This window comes from Cornus florida, unplaced genomic scaffold (assembly GCF_030987335.1).
Source record: "Cornus florida cultivar Cherokee Brave unplaced genomic scaffold, ASM3098733v1 CherokeeBrave_3.0.0_Hap2_Chr09, whole genome shotgun sequence".
NCBI classification, from domain to species: Eukaryota; Viridiplantae; Streptophyta; class Magnoliopsida; order Cornales; family Cornaceae; genus Cornus; species Cornus florida.
The window spans coordinates 93550658-93570963 of record NW_026775579.1 but is presented as its reverse complement, the minus strand read 5'-3'; the positions used below and the strand labels follow the sequence as shown (position 1 = coordinate 93570963).

General features: G+C 35.4%; 1 protein-coding gene across 1 annotated transcript in view; it reads left to right on the top strand.

The window, feature by feature from the left end:
* LOC132275286 (isoleucine--tRNA ligase, chloroplastic/mitochondrial) overlaps positions 1-20300 on the top strand; it is a 30330-nt gene extending 10030 nt beyond the window's left edge. The window contains exons 7-22 of the mRNA XM_059776746.1: positions 914-982; positions 1412-1519; positions 4621-4771; positions 7604-7835; positions 8047-8333; positions 8457-8593; positions 10035-10182; positions 10459-10590; positions 12699-12827; positions 13662-13789; positions 13866-14030; positions 14336-14461; positions 17077-17150; positions 17689-17938; positions 18796-18975; positions 19641-20300. Coding sequence (XP_059632729.1) covers positions 914-982; positions 1412-1519; positions 4621-4771; positions 7604-7835; positions 8047-8333; positions 8457-8593; positions 10035-10182; positions 10459-10590; positions 12699-12827; positions 13662-13789; positions 13866-14030; positions 14336-14461; positions 17077-17150; positions 17689-17938; positions 18796-18975; positions 19641-19883 — 2559 coding nt within the window. The 3' untranslated portion in view covers positions 19884-20300. The remainder of the gene's footprint in view (positions 1-913; positions 983-1411; positions 1520-4620; positions 4772-7603; positions 7836-8046; positions 8334-8456; positions 8594-10034; positions 10183-10458; positions 10591-12698; positions 12828-13661; positions 13790-13865; positions 14031-14335; positions 14462-17076; positions 17151-17688; positions 17939-18795; positions 18976-19640) is intronic.
* Positions 20301-20306: the final 6 nt, after the last annotated feature.

Genomic DNA, 20306 nt, shown 5'->3' with positions numbered 1-20306 from the left:
CCTACATGGATATATAGGAACATAACCCATATTCGGTTGGCTGTGAGACACATCATATGCGCGAAGTTGAACTGAACCACGAACCTGGTTACCACCAATCCCAAAACCAGTTGCTACGAACCATTCTTGAGTATGCATGGCTGCCCAAGGGGCTTGCACTCCCCGATCAACGTTGCAAGAACGGTTGCTACCAAAACGATCAATCGTCATCAGTCCATGGTAAATCAAGGCTCTGATACCAACTGACGTAGCGGAAGCGATAAATTTGTTCACAAGGAACAAAGGTTATTTTGAATCCACAAGATATGGTACCTTGAATCCATAAGGAAAAGAAAATTCACATAGAATTCTGAAATATTATTGATAAAATTAATTGATTGATTCTGATGTCTGCATTACATATATTTATAATGAAAGAAAACCCTAATTCATAAGGAAACTAACTGCGTCACGAATCCTTATAACATAAGGAAACCTAATCCTAGAAATAAGCCTAAAAATAAATTATCTCTAAAAATTATGGAAAAATAGAGAAAGAAACATAATCAAATAAAACTACTAAATATAAAATCTCCGAGCATCCGACTTCGTTAAGGTATCGAACAAAAATTCCGAAATAATCAGTAGGCTTCCTATAACACAATAAAACGCTATTTTGGAGCCCTAAATGAAGGTTTTCAGCCGAAAACCAACATGGCCCACAAGCTATAGCTAGTGGGTCTTTCTCAATGGGTCGTTTCTACCTAAAAAACACTCCTTCCAGGTCGAAAACGGACTCTGTTCATAATTCTGTTCTGCATCATAAATAATGCATAAAATTAATGACCGTAATGTTCTTTTTCAGTTACAAATTAGTGATAGAATTTTGTTGAGGAAAATTTGCATATTAAGAATACATTTTGAATTTTGACAGCGATTTGGAGTATGGGCAGACTGGGATCATCCTTATCTAACACTCGATCCAGAGTATGAAGCTGCTCAGGTAGCTGATATGTCATTCTTAAAGTTTATCTTCTGGGGGGTTCTTGAAATTGATTTTAACTTTTAACAATGTGATCAATAAACTTGTGTTATAAACCATGGCCATCTCTGGCATAGTTCCATGATCTATAACAACTGATGCGTTTTTATGGTTTCTCCATGTAATATAAATTTATAGCATAGCTCGAGAAGACACCTATCATATAGTTGTAGATGCATTTATCTGACTTAGCTGGTGAAAAGGTGCTTTTAGTGTTATCTCCAGCTGTCTACCCTGAGTGAATCTTCTGCCATCCCTTTTAAGGGAGGTGCAGGTTCAAGTCCCAGCTGGTCATGGGTTTGTGTGTAGTAAATATAAAGAAACCTCTTTCATATTGATTTTACTATTTGTAACTTTCCTAAGATGTTGTTGTTGTGCACCGTCTACTAGATCGAAGTATTTGGTCAAATGGCCTTTCAGAGCTATATCTATAGAGGCCGAAAACCAGTTCACTGGAGTCCATCATCACGAACTGCTCTTGCGGAGGCTGAGTTGGAGGTAAATTGACATTTTAAGTTCTTGCTTTTCTTCCACTGTTGACTGAACTTGATGTTGCATATCTTATTAGTTTTTATATCTCTTGTTTTATGAAAATTGATACAATTTACTTACCATTACATATATAATTGTTGTAAATTTTTAGTGCGTGCTATGTAACTGAGAATTTTCTGAAAACGGTGGAACCAAAAATAGTTCTAGTTACCCCTTAAATGATGCAGTTGGTGAGTGACCATCTCCCAGTATCCTATCCAATCGTTTTTTCCCTCTTCAGGTGCTCAGATATGCAAAAGAGCAATAAAAAGTTGTTGATTCCAGAAAATCTTTACTTGATTTATTTCTGGAGAAAAGATCGAGTGGAATTTTAAGAGCATAATGAACAGAATACAAATTAAAACATGAGATAGGTTATAAAATACTTGTTAAAATTTCAAAAATATCATAAACAAAAATATTAATACACTTGAAGAAAAATCACCCTGGAAATTCATAAGACTAAAAGATCCAGAGTCGATGACAATCGAAGCAGATTTGAGTGGCAAAACATGTAGTAGTACCCAAGCAAGTGAAGATGCCAATTCCATCAACTGGTTATCCTTTTTGCTGTAGGAAATTATATTCATTGTTGGAAAACAACTAATGTTAACCTCCAAAATAGCAGTTAAGAACTTGAGATAAAGGAACATTTGACATTTACTGTGTGTGCCCATTTCTGTAGGATAGGACAAAACATCTTATGTTAAACTCCGGATTAGTGGTTGAGATAAAGGATCATTTGGCACGGGCTGCTGCTGCCCACTTCTGAAGCATGACAATACCTTTTTCTCAAGCTGGCTTTATTTCAAACTTTTTCGTCATATGAACTCTTACAGTGAATACGCTTTCAGGTCTCATAGCTTCAAAAGATTTCTCCATGTTGAGAACCATCTATTCTAAAAGCTTAAGCTATTAGAGAGGGTGTAACTTTAATTTTTAAATCGTCTAATGTGGCCACTTACACGTGGCCTTCTTTTGGTCTAACATGTGTTTCAATTTGAATTATGAGGGCAACAGTGAAGTTTGAACTCAAGACCTTGCCTGCTTTAATACCATGTTGACAATCATCTACTCTAAAGGCTGAAGTTCTTAGGGAGAGCGTAACTTTAATTTCTAAGTCCTGACACTCCATCAGCAGGTGCACTGTGGCCTTTAGCAAGTGCGTGACATCCCTTAGAAGGACCACCTTTGCTGAAAAATGAGACAAAGACTGGACTAAAATTGAAATAACTTAAAATGGTTTAGGGATAGGATCTTACTAAGTTATGCCATATTATTCAGATTGAAACTGGGAAACATGAGATGAAATGGAACGTTGAAAGGAAGTGGACTGGGACTGGGAAGAATAGTGAAAATAATTTGGTAAAAGGTAGCTATTATGTCACTCAGAAAAAAGAAGATGGACTAAGACTTGCCAAGCTGGTTCTTAGGATCAATGTTATTCCAGATTGTGGTTGTGGAAGTTTCTCGAGGATAAGCCTTCATTTGCATTTGCTTGGATAGTAATTGTTAGGTTTACTTCCAAATTCTATGGCGTCTTCCTCTTTGAGAATGATAACCCTTCTAATCTTAATTATTTTAGGCTGATTGGAAAGCTAGAGTCCTCTTGAAAGTCAGAGGCTTCTCTTCAGGCTGGCACGACCAAGAATATAGGGGTTGTTGTCTTTAAGCCTAATTTCAATATGTTTTAAAGTGGGTTGCTCTTCTTGCATTCCTATTTAGCCTTTGATTGTATAATCTAATGGAAATATTATACTTAATTTAGTAGGCGTGCTTAGGATTGCTTAGATCAATGTTCTGTTGGAATAATTTTTAACTACAGTGTAAAATATTTTTCTATCTCCTGACCCAAGGAATAAGGATTTGCTATTGTTAGAGAGTTTGTTATTCTTTTATTAATTAAGGGCACTATTTTAATATTATCTACTCAGGTGAGAGGTGTGGAAAAACCTTAATGCACTCTTATACTCCACAGAATTCTCTTCCTTCTCTACAAACTAAAGATCCTTCAACTTTAACAGCTATTAAGTTGAATATTGTTACTATCTCAAGAGGTCTACACAAGCTGTTTTACGGGTTTCAATTGTGATGGTTTAGGCAAGCAAGGAAACACTTATACTTGCCCAAAACACTTGATCCTTTGGTTCATGGAACTATGCTACCAATTCAGTGTTCAAAAACATTTTTGAAGTCAGAGATTGTTTGGTTGTTTAGATTGACCAATGAAAATGCAGATTTCTTGGTCTAGTTGGTGGCAGACTCTTTATTGTGTTCAAAAGCCAATTATGTCCTTGAGGAGGTAGAGGGTCTGGAATTTGGTGGGATTTTTGTTTGCAGTTTGTCTGTATCTTTCTAATGGAAGTGTAGGTCGACCGCTTTCATATGGGATTAAGGCAAGGATGATGATACGTTTTTATGTATTTTTCTTTTTTGTTTGTTTCAGGAAGATTCTTCATTTTTCTTCTCTGTCATTCCTATCATTTTCCTGCTCAAAATACTATGGTATCTTGTATAAAGATAATAACATAAGGGCCTGTTTGGTAACTACTTTTGCTTCGTGTTTTTTGCTTTTGCTAGTGTACTGTAGCAAAACAAAAGCATGAAACTTGTTTGATAACGTTTGCTGTCATTTGAATAATACCGAAGCGCTTCTAAAAAAGAGGCCAAAATCAGAAATATAAAAATGATGCTTTTGGTTGCTTCCGCATTGTAGCAAGAGCACTTTTTTAAAATATATATATATATTCAAATGACATTTTTAACTAACCATTCTATTTTTCAAACTTGCAACTTTTTTACCAAACATACTTTCATGTTTTTGCTTCCAAAAATCTTGCAACAAATTTATGTTACCAAACAAGCTTTGAAATAGTATTGAACACACTCTAAAGCAGAAAGACTGATTGTGCTTCAGGTTAAAGCAAAATCACAAAGCAAAAGCGGTTGCCAAACGGGCCCCAAGTTTACCAGAATACTGTTACACCTTCATTAATACAATGTTATGTCATACTTCTAATAATAATCTCCATGACTTCTTATCTTACTTGTTTAAAGTTCCTATGCAGTATCCTGAGGGGCATGTTTCAAGGAGCATATATGCCATTTTCAGATTAGAAAGTGCACCTCCAAAATTGGGTGGCTTATTGGAGGAATTTTTTCCCAATTTGTGCCTGGCCATTTGGACTACCACTCCATGGACTATTCCAGCCAATGCTGGTAAATATTTCACCATGTTTTCTTTGACAAATTATTATCAGAACTAAAATTTTATTCATTCAATGCTTCTATTTGTTTTCTACTGATCAAACTAGTGGTTACTTGAATAGTATTAAAGATTTAATGGAGGAAATTCCTCCAGTAATTGATGTTGTTTCCTATTATTGAAGATTTACTGTTACTAGAGGAATCAGTGGAGAAAAATCCTCCTTTTCCTATTTTCTATCTCTTTCCATTAGTATCATTTCTTCTCTTATATATAGGAACCTCCACCATTGTATTGTGTATGAGTTGAGAGAATATTATAAAAGATATGCAGCCCTTTGGGCTCTTTGTGCTGTGGATGTAGGCCCTAGTGGCTGAACCACAAAATATATGTGTGTTGTTCTTGTTTTATTTCTCTCTTCACTCATACTTTATCGTTTACAACATGGTATCAGAGCCTGATTTTTCTTCCTAGGTTCGGACCCCTAGTTTGGGGTATTCCTTTAGCATTTGAAATGTTGCTAAGCATTTCTCGGTGCTATTTGTGACTTGTTTGGGCTGTCGGTGTGTTTGTTCTTTGCCTTTCTCCAACAGTTTATATTGACTTGTTTGAACTGCCGGTGTGTTCGGTAGCATTGTCTTCGCCTTTGCCGTGTCTCCGGCATTTTTTATTGACTTGTTTGGGCTGCCGTTGTGTTTGGTATCATTGTTCTTCGCCTTTGCCTTGTCTCCGGCAGTTTTTGTTGACTTGTTTTGGCTGTCGGTGTGTTTGGTAGCATTGTTCTTCACCTTCTCTTTTCTATCTTCATCATTCGCACTTGCTGCTACTCGTCATCTCAATGGCAAGTTGGGCATTCATGCTCCAACTTGAGGGGGAGTATTGAAGATTTAATGGAGGAAAATCCTCCGGTTATTGATGTTGTTTCCTATTATTGAGGATTTACTGTTACTAGAGGAATCAATAGAGAAAAATCCTCCTTGTTTCCTATTTTCTATCTCTTTCCATTCTCGTCATTTCTCTACCATTGTATCGTGTATGAGTTGAGAGAATATTATAAAAGAAATGTAGCCCTTTGGGCTCTTTGTGCCGTGGATGTAGGCCCTAGTGGCTGAATCACATAAAATATGTATGTTCTTCTTGTTTCATTTCTCTCTTTGCTCATACTTTATCGTTTACAACATATAGGTACATTTGTGACATTGGTTACTATCATTCAACATTTTCAGTTGTTCAAAGTGACATTTTACGAAGGGCTTTATGTTACAATTTTCTTACTTATATCTTGGAGTTCTTAGCAGTTGAATTGTTCAACAAAATTGCCATTTCTTTTGCAATGTTTTCAAAATTTCTGTAACCAAGATTCCAGAAGTCGGGTAATACTTTTTGTTTCTTGAAACCTGCTTTTGAGTAGTCTTCCATCATCATGGTTCTGAGGGAACATCCTTTTTGTTCTCATGAAAAACTAATTTTTTTTGAAACTGTGCATTTTTTTGGGCATCTCTTTACCCTCTGTTTAGACTGTATCCTCTCTTGTTTTACTAATTTTACTAAATTAACATTCTATTTGTTCAGTTTTAACTCTAATTATTTTAATTCTCTAGATTTTCCTTTTTGGTAATTGAATCTCTAGATTCTAATTTTTTTTCTCCAATCCAATGTAGCACTTAACCTTTTTTAGTTTGATCCATCGAAACAACATTATCATCAAACAACATACATTATAGAATCTCAACATGTATGCATTGTGTCATGTCATCAACGATTATGGTAAAAGGATAGGATCTTAATGGTTTACCTCTGATCTAAGCTTACAATAATTGAAAATTCAATTTTTTTTTTCCTTTAGTTGTTTTTACAACAGTCACATCTCCATATTCGTATCAGTTATAATGTCAATATATCTGTTTTTTGATCATATTTTCTTATAACATGCTGTATGATATTCTTGTCCTTGCATATTTTCAACACTATTAGTTCATGTCATAGTCATTGTCTACTCATTCTTTCATGTTTAATAGCTTGGATTAGTACCATGATAATTTGTACTACTTTGAATATCCCCTTTATTTATATATATATATAGGTTCTAAAATACTATTTCATCGCTCATCAGTCATTCTTTATTTTATTGTGATCTTATTAAATAATTTTGCCGTTCAAGACAAGGCGTTATCTCTTGAACACTATCAACTCTCAACAGGACTACCATTTGGATGTAAAGTCATTCTAGTTTCATCTTTCTCAATGCATTTTTTAAATCACACACTGTGGTCCAACAACAACAGCAAAATCTTCTATCTTTTTTTACATTATTTTATTATTCTAAACCGAAGCTTCCCATAGAATTTTCATTCAACAACATCTGGAAGAAGTACAATGGAGTGAAATTTTTTATTGGTGTGCATTCTGGATTAAGCTATGTGTTAATGTTGATTTCTAGATTAAAAACTCTATAAAGGACCATATTTTTCATGGCTTGTTATACATATGGTTTATTCACACAACTGTTGCCATATAGCCACAATTCTGAGAAAATTTAGTGCTGCCATTGCTCTGGTAAATGATGTGTTAAGTGTATGGGGCACTCTCATACTATAGATTTGATATGTGCATTGTGTTTGTGAAATTCTCTTTCTTGATAGCTATAATATTACTTTAGAGAAAAGTTGCATGTACTGGAAAAACTCAGATGCATTAGCCTTGTTAACTGTCCATTTACTTTAGATGACCTTGTAGCATGTAGTGTCATCTACTCTGCTTGCACATAGCATGTATACATCTCTCCCACTCCCCCAACCCTCTTGCTCATATATATAATATGCAATAATTTTCCTTTTCTTGCTCAGCTGTCGCAGTGAATGCTAAGCTTCAATATGCTGTTGTTGAAGTGCACTCACTCTTGGAGGATATTTCTACCTCTTCTGGACATGGAAAGAAAAAGTTTGGCATTGTTTTGAAGGAGCAAAACAAACCCTTCCTTATTGTAGCATCAGATCTTGTGTCAACGTTAGAAGCAAAATGGGGCCTGAAGCTTGTTGTGAAGAAAACATTGTTGGGTTCAGACCTTGAAAACTGCAGGTTATGTGTGGAGATTGAAAATTTTGAACTGTATAATGTTCTTTAAAAGGATTTCTCTCCATGTGATCTGGCCGACACCATTGACCTTTGTTTATGTAAATTTTCTTGTTGGTATCTACATAAGAAACAACATATTATTTCTTTAGAGTTCCTGCTTGGGAACCAGTAGCACTATGCATATCTAACATGTGATTTTCAACTATGGCTTCAGGTATATCCATCCACTTGATAACAGAAAATGTCCTGTTGTCGTCGGGGGAGACTACATTACTACAGAGTCAGGAACTGGACTAGTCCATACGGCCCCTGGGCACGGTCAGGAAGATTATGTAACTGGATTGAAATATGGTTTGCCTATATTTTCCCCTGTTGATGATGATGGAAAGTTCACTGAAGAAGCTGGGCAGTTTAGTGGACTATATGTACTTGAGGATGGTAATATTGCTGTTATAGAATACTTGGATGAACACTTGTCAATGATCATGGTAGAACCATACAGTAAGTTTTGTTCTCCTTTCTACAATTCAGATATGAGAATATTCTATTTTTCTTTCTTGATGTTATAAAGAAGGATGAGGTAGCCATGGTGGTTTAGAAGACATCAGCTTATTTCTGATGCAGAACACAAGTATCCATATGATTGGCGGACAAAGAAGCCTACAATATTTAGGGCAACTGAGCAATGGTTTGCATCTGTTGAAGGATTCCGGAAGGCTGCTATGGATGCAATTAGCCAAGTAACATGGATTCCATCTCAGGTATTTGATTTTTGTATTGCATCAAGTTATGCTATACACGACATGATAATGCAACCTCCAATTTCTGTCCCTTTCTATGTCATCTTTTCTTGTTGACATTGGAGTGTCGATCCTTAAGCAATACTTTGATACATCATACCATGTTAAATTATGCCTCACTTGAAATTGGTATACCATTCCATGTTCAACCATGCGTGTGTTAGAATGTAACTTGACCTTGGTTCAGTCCACAAGACATGAGGTGGAAGCACCCCAAGCTCTCTTGGTTCATTCCATAATAAACTCAAGAGAATTCAAAGAAAATGGAATTCTTGGAAATTGGTTGGATTTCACGGTAGAACCACGTGGACCTCCCATAACAAGTTAGTAAAAATAAGACCCATGAACCACAACTGTACCCCTATCTGGCAAATTTAAAAATTATGAAAGTACCTTTTATTCCTAAATCTTAATAAATCGTAAATAAAATCATTCCAGCATCATACTAATTTAAAGTAACCATAAACTAAGGCACAAATTAACCCAAAACTTGATTATGAAATGTCCAAGGTGCAATCCACATGAAAGCCCCACCATACCTTCTATTCTTGGAACAATATTTTTTTCCTTGGAACATTATCTTTATCATTTTCCCCATGTTCAAGGAAGGAAGTCAACGTTGAGTTCTGTAGTTCCTCAGTATGATAAAATGCAAACTACAGCTTTGCATTAAAGGTAGATTGAAATTTTGGAGTTGATTTGACTTGAGTGTCTCTTTGTTAAGGAGGATAACTCCAAGGAGTCACTTTATTCCATTGTAAACTCTTCTATCTATCTAAAACTGTAAAATCAATGGTGAGATGAACTGCACATTCATGGACTCCTTAAATTTGTTGGGAATAATAAATCTATTAGATATCATAATCATCCTATTTTCTTTTTGTTTCCTTAGTGCCATGGTACTTGTCAGTGTCGAGGTTTGAAAAAGTCACTCAATACCATAAAGTAATGGTGACATGTAGTATCCCTAGCTTCCGTTACCGTCAGGTCCAGTAAACTGATGAGAGCCAGATTTACAGCTGGACTGTCTGTTACGGGCCGTCATAAACAATTATGAGTGTTATGGTGTTGCAATGGCCCTTCTACATTCTGTTATGACATGTGAATTTGACAGGTACTTCAAAAGTACGTCCAGACCTTTTCCTTCTCAACTTTGTCACCTATTCTCCCTTTTGGAAACTAGAAAGGGCAATGAATGGATCATTGATTGAAGGCCTTTTTTGGTCATGTGTTTTAGTTGTAGTTTCTCCTCATCTGACAAATGTTATTATATAATATTTTGGATGCGTTGTGTTTTAGTTTTTGTACATGTGTTTTAGTTGTAGTTTCTCCTCATCTGATAAATGTTGTTGTATAATATATTGGATGCACTGTGTTTAAAAATTGCATGAAATTTGTTCAGGCAGAAAACAGAATTTCTGCAATGACCTCTAGCCGCTCTGATTGGTGTATTTCAAGGCAAAGGACGTGGGGCGTCCCGATCCCAGTTTTTTATCACGTAGAAACGAAGGAGGCTCTCGTGAATGAAGAGACTATTGACCACATCAAGTGTAAGGGCCTTCCAGAACTGGTAACTGCTTTCTATTTTCCTATATTATGTTAGGTTCATAAATCTTGTGGTATAACTCAATTTAGAATTCTTGGTTTCAAATAATGTCATTCTTCATCCTACATTGAAACTTCTGTTCTCTAGCTTTTTCTTTATTAACCAATCTGTATCATAAGTATGCGCTTAAGTGCATTGTTATCACAGTTTCAATATTTAATGCTATTAAAGATATATCACTAAAATATTGAATTTCTTTCACTGTTTATTTATTTGGCAGCTATAATTTCCCAAAAGGGTAGTGATGTGTGGTGGTATATGACTGTAGAGGAATTACTACCTCATAAATATCGCGATAAAGCATCAGAGTACATAAAGGGGACTGATACAATGGATGTCTGGTTTGACTCAGGTATTTTTTTTAACTATATTAATGTTGAACCTTTGTTAACTGGAAAACAGACTTGTGTATTCTCTTTCGAGCTGCTTTTTTTTTTTCGATAATTACATTTTTTCCGCCATATACTAATATTAAGGCTGCAAATAAAGCAAGCTGTTCTGATTTCTCAGAGTTGGCTCGTACTGTGACTTGTCCATATTTGCTCATTGCATGAATGAACTGAGTTTAAGCTTACTTTTAATCTTTTGTAACTACACGATCAAAGTTTAAATTTTATGTGGCTCGGCTTGCAACTATGTAAGTGGTGCATGAGTAATGCTAAAAGAAATTAATGTTTAAGGATTTTAAGCACATCTCTCCAAGAATTGTCGTATTTAAAAAGCTAAAAAGAGAACAATAAACCAATCAGAATTTGATGTCTTCAATTTCAATTTTTTTTTCTTTGATAAGTATGTCTTCAGTTTCAAATGAATTAGAGATCATTTAAAAATCTTTCTTACTTTTTAGGAAGGTGAGAGAAAAACACCTCCATATGTTTTCTTGATCATATCTAACAAGAATGAAGTTTTCTTGCCTGCCATTGTGGTTCTCAGTGGAAAATGTCTGTATATTTTAAGATCGTCCCTGACAGTTCCCTTTTATCCTATTTTTCTTGTCTTCTTTTCAATGAGTCTATGGTTGAATCCAAAAGGGTTAACCTTAAATTATTCGGAAAAAGATATTAAAAGCAACAGTAAATATAATTATGCTTCATATTCTGTTATCCATTAATGTTTTGATGCCTGTTTCTTTTTTATTTAATCCTACAGTCCACAACATCCATGTACCAACAGCAATCCCTCCTGTCCAAAGAAGATTTATGTCTTACTTCAATGGCCTATATTTGGTGTCATATTTATTTAAAGTATACAATTTATAGCTGTATGAGAGGCCAAGCCCAGCCTGAGCTTAGCGGAACTATTGCAAGACTAGCTTGAACAGCTTTACTCAAGTTTGTCTCAAGCAGGAGCCTGTTGAAGGATTTAAATATTTAAGTTGCACCCTCTCTTAAAGCTTAAGCTTTTAGAGTAGATGGTAGTTAACATGGTATCACAGCAGGCAAGGTCCTGTGTTCAATTCTCATTGTCACCCTTATAATTAAAACTGAAATAGTGTTGGACCAAAAGAAGGCCACACGTGAGGGGGCATGTTGAAAGATCTAAATATTTAAGTTACACCCTCTCCAAAAGCTTAAGCTTTTCAAGTAGATGGTGGTTAATAGAGCCAAGCTTGAATCCATCTCAAGCAATCCGAACCAGAACAACTCAAGACTTGGCTTGGCTTGGCTGGGTATATACACATTTTCACTTGCCAAAGAAAAGGTATTATCCCATGGGTTTGCGATTTAAGTTTGGATGCTACTTTAAATTTTATTTTCGTCTTTTTGGGGGTTGGGGTAGGGAAGGGGAATGTAAGACAGTCTCGATGTCCTTTGTTAGTCGTTGCAGAATTATTATGTCATTGTTTATGGTGTTGAATAAGATAGCGCTAAATTGCTAACTGAACAATACCTCAAATATCACTTGGAGCAAGGCCAGTGCTGGGCTAAGAAACTGACAGAATCTTATCTAAGGCCCAACAAGAGATGTCACTACACACCTCGGCCTCAGGATGAACTCTGATGTTATTGTTATTGCTATTAATATTCTTTTATGTATCATTATCACTGTCATAATTATAATAATAATTATTGTTATTGTTACTGTTATTGTAGTTATTGTTATTGCAACAACATATGTTTCTTGGTACTCAGAATATTGTAGTAGTCTTATTTGTCATACCAGATATGTAAGGTTTTCTGAATAGCCAAGTTTGATACACACTGGTTTTTTTAATGTTTTTTTTTTTTTTTTTGATAAGTAAGAATTGTATAAAAAAGCACTCAAAAGGGGAGTTTTTTATGTTAATCCTAAGTTGATACACAATCCCATTATCCATGTCCCCTAGCCATTTACTCTACAAGCATAAAATGACCGCATTCACTTGTGATTTCTCTGACTACATTTGAACACTGCCCATAATTCAATTTCATTGCTTCACGAGGACCATGGCGTTGGTTAATTGCTCATTATCTACTACAGGCTCCTCTTGGGCTGCTGTGTTGGAGAAAAGAAAAGGCCTTAGTTATCCTGCAGATTTGTATCTTGAAGGTACAGATCAGCATCGTGGATGGTTCCAAAGCTCTTTATTAACAAGTATTGCTACAAAAGGTATTGCTCATCTGAATGTGCTCTTGTTCGCCTTATGTTAATTATTTGTGGTTCAAACAATATATCACTCGGCATATTTTATACTTTAGTTGGTGATCTTAAAAAATTAAGGTTTCTATGTTTTTGATCCTTTTAAATCACGGTACTCATTTTTACCTTATGTATAACCCTGATTGAAATGGAATTAACTTCTTCCGGAAGGGAATGGATTGTAAATTTCTTGGATGTATCTGTTTACAATTTCCCATTGTGGCTAAAGCAATATCCTTGTTCTGTTATAAAGTTGTATACTTTTATCAGTGTTAGCATCAGTCGAATCCTTTTTCTCTTAATGAGGATGTTTCGACTGTACTTTCTTTCTCTGAAAATAGGACTATGAAAAAAGGCACGAGTATGACCTTGGACAACACAGGTTAAGTCTGATAGCAGTCACTTTTTGTAAATAGGTGCGGGAGCTTAGGTCTGGAGGGGAAGAAAAAGGTTGTTAGAATCTGAGATTTGATCAATTCACCAATTGGCAGGAAATTGTGGCCTTATCCTTTTCTCATGAAGCTTTATTAGCAGTTCTTAGAAATGATGTGGGTAATTCAATGGCCTGGATAAGTTCCATGTAAACTTTTGACTGCTGCATTGCAGTTTACAGCTCTTTGCTTGCTGTGATAGACTAAAGAAGAGCTGCAATGCCTTGTGCAATTCTTGGTTTAAGAAAGATATCTTGTTTGTATCATGATGTTCTTCTGTTCCCACATTGTAAGCCTTGAGGTTGTTTCTGTATCATAATCTACCATCTTGTGTTTAGTAAGAGCCATGACATAATTATTTATTATTTTGCAGGAAAGGCTCCATATTCTAGTGTTGTAACACATGGATTTGTACTGGATGAAAGAGGTTTAAAAATGAGCAAATCATTGGGTAATGTTGTAGATCCAAGAACCGTGATTGAAGGAGGAAAAAACCCAGGGGTTAGTCACTGGTCAATAATATTTCACATCTTATGTTGAATGAATGGTCAATGGTGATACAATTTTTTCTTGGCAGGAAGCACCTAGTTATGGAGCTGATGTCCTTAGACTCTGGGTTTCAAGTGTAGATTATACAGGCGATGTGTTGATTGGACCCCAAGTCCTTCGTCAAATGTCTGACATATATAGGAAGCTGCGAGGAACGTTGCGATTTCTTTTGGCAAATTTGCATGATTGGAAAGTATGTTAAGGTTTCCAAACAACCATACCTGTTGGGTTCAGGCCACGCTTAATTGGAGAAGAGTTTCTTCTCTTTTCTCTGTTTCCTTCAAAATTATAGTACTTCCATTACTATATTGTTGCTCTCTCTCACACGCATGCACACAAGTTCATACTGCACCATAATTCACTCTCTTATGTGGTCCACTTTCAATTGTTTATTGCTTTTCGCTGGTCAGATGTTGTACAGATAACAATACTGTGTTGTTTATTTTGATGTTTCCTTCTGTTGCCTCTTCTGATTTTATTATTTATTGGTTTTTGCAGGCTGAATATGCTGTTCCATATGGTGACCTGCCTTTGATTGATAAGCATGCTCTATTTCAGCTTGAAAATGTTACAGAGAACATTAGAGAGAGCTATGAAAATTATCAGTTCTTCAAAATATTCCAGGTATATTCTCTTAATCTCATTGATTTCAATAATACTATAATCCCATATGAAGTTCACACTCAATGAGATGGTGGTCAGTTTTGAACAGAAGAGTTATTGTTTAGCTCAAAATGGAAAACTACTGGGAACACCCCCCATTTATTTATCTATTTTCTAAAACAAGAAAAGAAAAGAAATGCACTGTCAAGGTGAAGAGTTAGCATCTGATATGTGTGTGTGTGTGTGTGTGTGTGTGTGTGTGAGAGAGAGAGAGAGAGAGAGAGAGAGAGAGAGAGAGAGAGAGAGAGTTTTCTAGGGCAACCACTGCCTAGAACAAGGCAAAATCAAGAACAGTATCATTTGTTTGTCATATAAGGTTCTTTGGCATTATTGACTCCTCAAATCTGTGACAACTAAAGAAGAATGCAGGTGACCATGGGAATAACTTAAGAAATGACTTTATATTTCCTACAACTAGCTGAATGTTTGAGGGTTTCCATTACGCATCTTCTGTCAAAGGCTTTTGGAGGTTACATCCTTTTTAAATTTGGATTCTTCCTTCTGGAAATTATTTATCATATCAGCATAGTGGCTAGCTATGTGTCTCAAGCTTCAATTTTTTTATATTCGCTTGCAGAAGCACTGCGATTCATTTAAAAAAAAAAGGTTTTTAAAATTTTGGCCTATGCATGACTAGACAAGGTTTTGAATTTAGGTTAGGGAAATTAATTCATAGATATTTATTGAAGTTAATAAAAATTGAATCCATTTCAGTTACAATGTGTCAGGTACAAAAGCCAAGATATACTGCATTATGTTTTCCTGAAAAAAAGGAATCAAAATTAAGGCTGCAAATATTCTGAACTGAGTCTGTTATTTGGTTGCTTGAAATCAGCTCTGCTGAAATTCAGTGTTCAGATTCAGCTCAAGCTTGGCTTTCCACCTACTCAGATGGTTTGCCAGACAAGCTTGGCTCATTGCAAAAATCATGAGGATGACATTTCACTTTAAATCTGTCAATCTTCTATGGTTTGAAATTTACAACACAAAAAATGTAAGATAAAGGTTGATACTTGTCATACTTATATTAGCTTGAAATCATAAAACATCAAAAAATAGGTTGCCACCATTGCCAAAGCAGCATTGGCTTTTGAGGCTAGTGTTGCTGTGGACATTTGTACCTCCTCCTTTCACAGTTATACTGTTCTTAATAACCGATAATGCTTTCGCAATAGGGCCACTCAAAAAATATAAAATAAGGTTGACTTAACACAACATGGTTTTTTTAAATTGTTGACTTTCTCCTGAGACTTGTTTAGTTTCCCTCATTTCATATCATTGTTACTATCGTCCTAAATTCACCCTTAAATTCCAGATCCAAAACAAATTGAAGGGCATGAAAATTTGGAGAAATTACAAACAACCCACAGTAGTTTGATGTTTGCAAGTGCAACAGAGCTTTTCTTGGTCTGTTCAGCCTTATCTTGTTTACCAAATGAGCTTCAAGATAACCCAGTTCATTGTCTTAATAAATGAGCTGAAATGAGTCCAAAACCGAGTTACAAAACTTAAATATATTTTCCCAAATAAGGTATTAATGCGTTAAAGACATTCATGGCAGTTCTTAAGATTATCGCTTGACCCATTAAAGGACTATTAGGGGAATGACAGATGGTAACTAATTACGAGTCCTTCAGAAATAGTTTTTTAGAAGATAATATCATAATGAGTGTATACAGGATAATCTAAGCGCAATTTATAGTAAATCTGGATGATGTATATTTTTTGTAAAACTGCTTCGTGGTAGGTTTGTGAAATAATAATAATGCTTTTTTTATTCCCATCTCTAACATGTGGCTAAAAGAAGTATCACCATGACTGAATTTAATGCAATTTATATAAAACAAACTTTAGGAGAGAGGAAAGTACAAATTGGAGAGAGGTACTCAATGGAAAGCATAAAACAAGAGGGAAAAAAGAGTAATCTGTTTCTGAATGGACTATGAAGCCATCTGAGAATCCATTAGGATCTACAAGTGGTCCTAAATAAATCTCCAATCTCTGTCAGTAGCTGAGGAATCTCCAATATTCCTGTTGACCGTTTAATTCAGTGGAAATGTTATGATAATTTTTATCATCTCTTTGAGTCCGTAATCATAAATTGATTTCATGGTGCCCATAGATACAAATATTTCCTGTGAAACTTGAATTACCATAGTTGTGAACTTGTGGTACTCAATCCCTCTTTAATCTAAATTACCTGTAGATTCTTCTTGTTTTTACATGTTTTATCAGACTGATATCATGAAGGTACTACTGATGTATTGTGTAGTACACCCTACCAAAGCAGCCAAATTTGCATGCATCATCTATGTGATTGTTAAGGTCCAGGAATACTTTGGGGGTGAACACCCATCCAAACAAGTCGGATAAGTAGTGCAGTGTCCCATGTTCAGACATATAAGTTTGAATTTTCAGGAATGCTATAAGATCTTTTTTTCTTTTCTTTTTCCTTGATAGTTGTTAAATTATTTTTGTCATTCATTTTTATTTAACAGTTAATTTAATCGGCATTATTTTCTGAATAACATTTTAATATCTTTTATATGGAATATTGAATGTTTTCCCCATTTCAGATCATTCAACGATTTGTGATTGTTGATCTTTCAAACTTCTACCTTGATGCTGCCAAAGATCGGCTTTATGTCGGGTAGTTATTATCTTACTTTGCAGTATAAACAATTATAAAGCCGTTGCCTGATTTATTTTCATCCTTCTATCATTTGGCATATCCTGTAAAGAAAAAAAGGTGACTTTTCTGCATATACTGAAATCCTTATTTCTGAACACTACATCTTTTTAGACTAGGACCCTCCCAACTAGGAAAAAAAAATCATGTTTTTATAGTGGAGCACACAACATGAATTGCAATGCATTCTTACTTTATATATGTATCTTTTCAATACGATGCATACAATTTTACTGTTACATCCTTTTTTATTTTCTCTTTTTCTTGATTTTAAAACGAATCATATACAATACTTAAATTACCATCTACCCAGGTTAGTTGCGGATGACTAAAAGAGTTTTATAACCAAAACCTATATTCACATTACATGACATTGGTCTCAAATTTTCATTATTGAATATCCAACCCTGGACTTTGAAATTAAGCTTTTCGTAGTCCAGAAATATTGCTGATTGCAAGAACACATTGAACCTGTCTTTCTAATTTGATACTTTTGCAGGGGCACTATAAGTTTTTCGAGAAGAAGTTGTCAAACAGTTCTTGCAGCACATTTACTTTCCATTGTGAGGGTTATTGCTCCAATCCTGCCTCATTTGGCTGAGGATGTCTGGCAGCATCTTCCTTTTCAGCATACTGCTGAAGATGGCACTATTGCCAAATTTGTTTTTGAGTCAGGGTGGCCAGCGACAGATGAAAAATGGCTTGGTTTCCCTTTGGAAGAAATTGATTTTTGGGGGAAAATTCTTGAGGTAATCACTCGTCTTTCAATAAACATAGCAAATTGACCTAAACAAGAGTTTAAATAATGCAAGTGTATGCTTCCATTAGAAAATAAAAACCGCAGTATCATTTATGCATGGATAATTCATAGTTGTATTATCATATCTATTACTACGAACTATTATTTGTAAAGGATTCTTTCACCAAGACAACCTGCTAAATTAAATTACAATGCTGAAGGTCATCTGTCCTCATTAAGTTGGTAGCTTAGGAAGTAAATGCCATTGGTGTTGTGCCCACAAACAAGGATTCAAGTTTGCAGAGTCTAAGGTTGAACCTTTGTCATCTCACTGCTTAGTACGAAAAAAAGGAAAAATAAAAAATAAAAATAAAGTGACATCTCATTATTTTCTTAACTATTTTTTGAGGTGGAACAAAGAAAAGAACAACCTTTTCCCAAGATGTCTAGGTTCTATAAAGTTTTGGGGAATATAATGTTTTATCTTAAATACGTCATCTGCCTTCTAATTAATTTACAGGAAATTGTGAAAATGATATAACTTGATTTTGCAAAATAACTTGGTAATTATTTCAGTGGTTCTTTTAATGTTTGAGGGAGTAATGACATATCAATTACTGGAAATATTTGTGATGTGGTCTGAACAAAACGCTCTCTGAAGAAATACATACATAAATCATGCATCTGACTATTATGTGCCTCTTTCACGCCCTATTGCAGCAATCATTTTTTTATTTGAACATTTTTGTACCTAAATTTGCTAGCTATACTCCTCTCATGCACCAGTAAAATTGGAATAAATATTGGATTTAATTAGATATTTTAGCAACGAAAAACATTTGTTCTAATATGAATCTCTTTGACCAGCTGAGAACTGAGGTGAATAAAGTCCTAGAGGTTGCTCGTACTGGGAAGTTGATAGGTTCCAGTTTAGATTCAAAGGTCTATCTCCATACCTTTGATAATGACCTGGCTGAGAGATTAAATGAAATGTGTGCAGCCAAAAATGATGCAGACACATTGCATCGCATATTCATTACATCTCAGGTATGTTGCTTTCTATATTACACAATTTACACCAGATTTATGCCTATTGTGCTCGATCTTGCATTGCCCATCTCTTTGCTCCCCCCCCCCCCCCCCCCCCCCCCCCAAAAAAAAAAAAAAACCACCTAGGATATATTAGGGTAGCAATTTGTAGTATTGAGTGATCAAAGTAATATTCAAAGCAAAATTGCTTTAACAATCTTTCTTCGGATTGCTTTCCTTTGCATTTGAAGCGTACTTTCTTATTCTCCATGGCTTTTGAATGGGTCAAACCTGATTTTTCTTCCCTTTTAATAAGATAATCTTATTTTATGGTTGCGTTTCAGTGCTTGCGTATGTCATGCATGGTTTGTTTGGTATTGTTGATGGATATTGCAAATAAATTTGTAGTTCCATACCCAATATAGTGGTCATAAAGTTAGGTCTGTCCATTAGTTAGTGTACTAGGAGCATGAAGGGAGGGACTGTGAACCATGGGCATAGTAAATGACACATCACTACCAAAGTATGGTCTCTCCTAGTTTTCAACTTTGGTAGGTAGAAACTTTGCACCACAACCACATTATAGTTCTTCATGCTTACCGTAATGCTCCTCAAAAGATAACAGATAAATTGTCCATATGACTTCAACTTTGGAGAATGCCTATTTAAATGGTGATATGCAGGTAGAGATTCTCCCAACTGTGGAGAATGCACAAATTGAAAATATACCATACGCTGGAGAATACATCATTGAAGGAGGGAGCAGAGTTTGGATTGGTGTGTCACATGCAGAAGGTTCAAAATGTGAGAGATGCTGGAATTACTCGCCTCAAGTCGGTTCTTTTTCTGAGCACCCCTCACTTTGTAGCCGATGTTACAATGTTGTTGGTGCTCAACCGATTCCTGCCCTAGCAGCAGTCAGCTGAGATGTACTGATGAGAAAGATTTCAGATACCAAAAATATAGTTTAACTTGTTACCGCCTGAGTTTGTGACATTCAATCAAGATATGCTCCTCAAGTTTCTATGCTTTCTTCACCAAGCTCTGGGATCTTGGTTTGCTCCTCAAATGGGGAGGACATTAGGTATTGTGAGTTCAAAATGCTGCTTAGCACCGGGGGGTTATTCAACCTGTGAGAAGGGAAAGGTTGCCAATTTGTTGTTTGCGGAACTGATTTCTTACAAGTATGATGAGGAACAATCTGACGAATAGATTCTATATTTTCTCGTACATTCTTTGTTTTGTTGGCTGAGAATCAATTAGGTTGTCAAGGCTCAAACAATCCAAAAACATATACCGAAAGGAAAATAGAATTAGAAATGTAACCACACTATTAGATACTCCTTTCA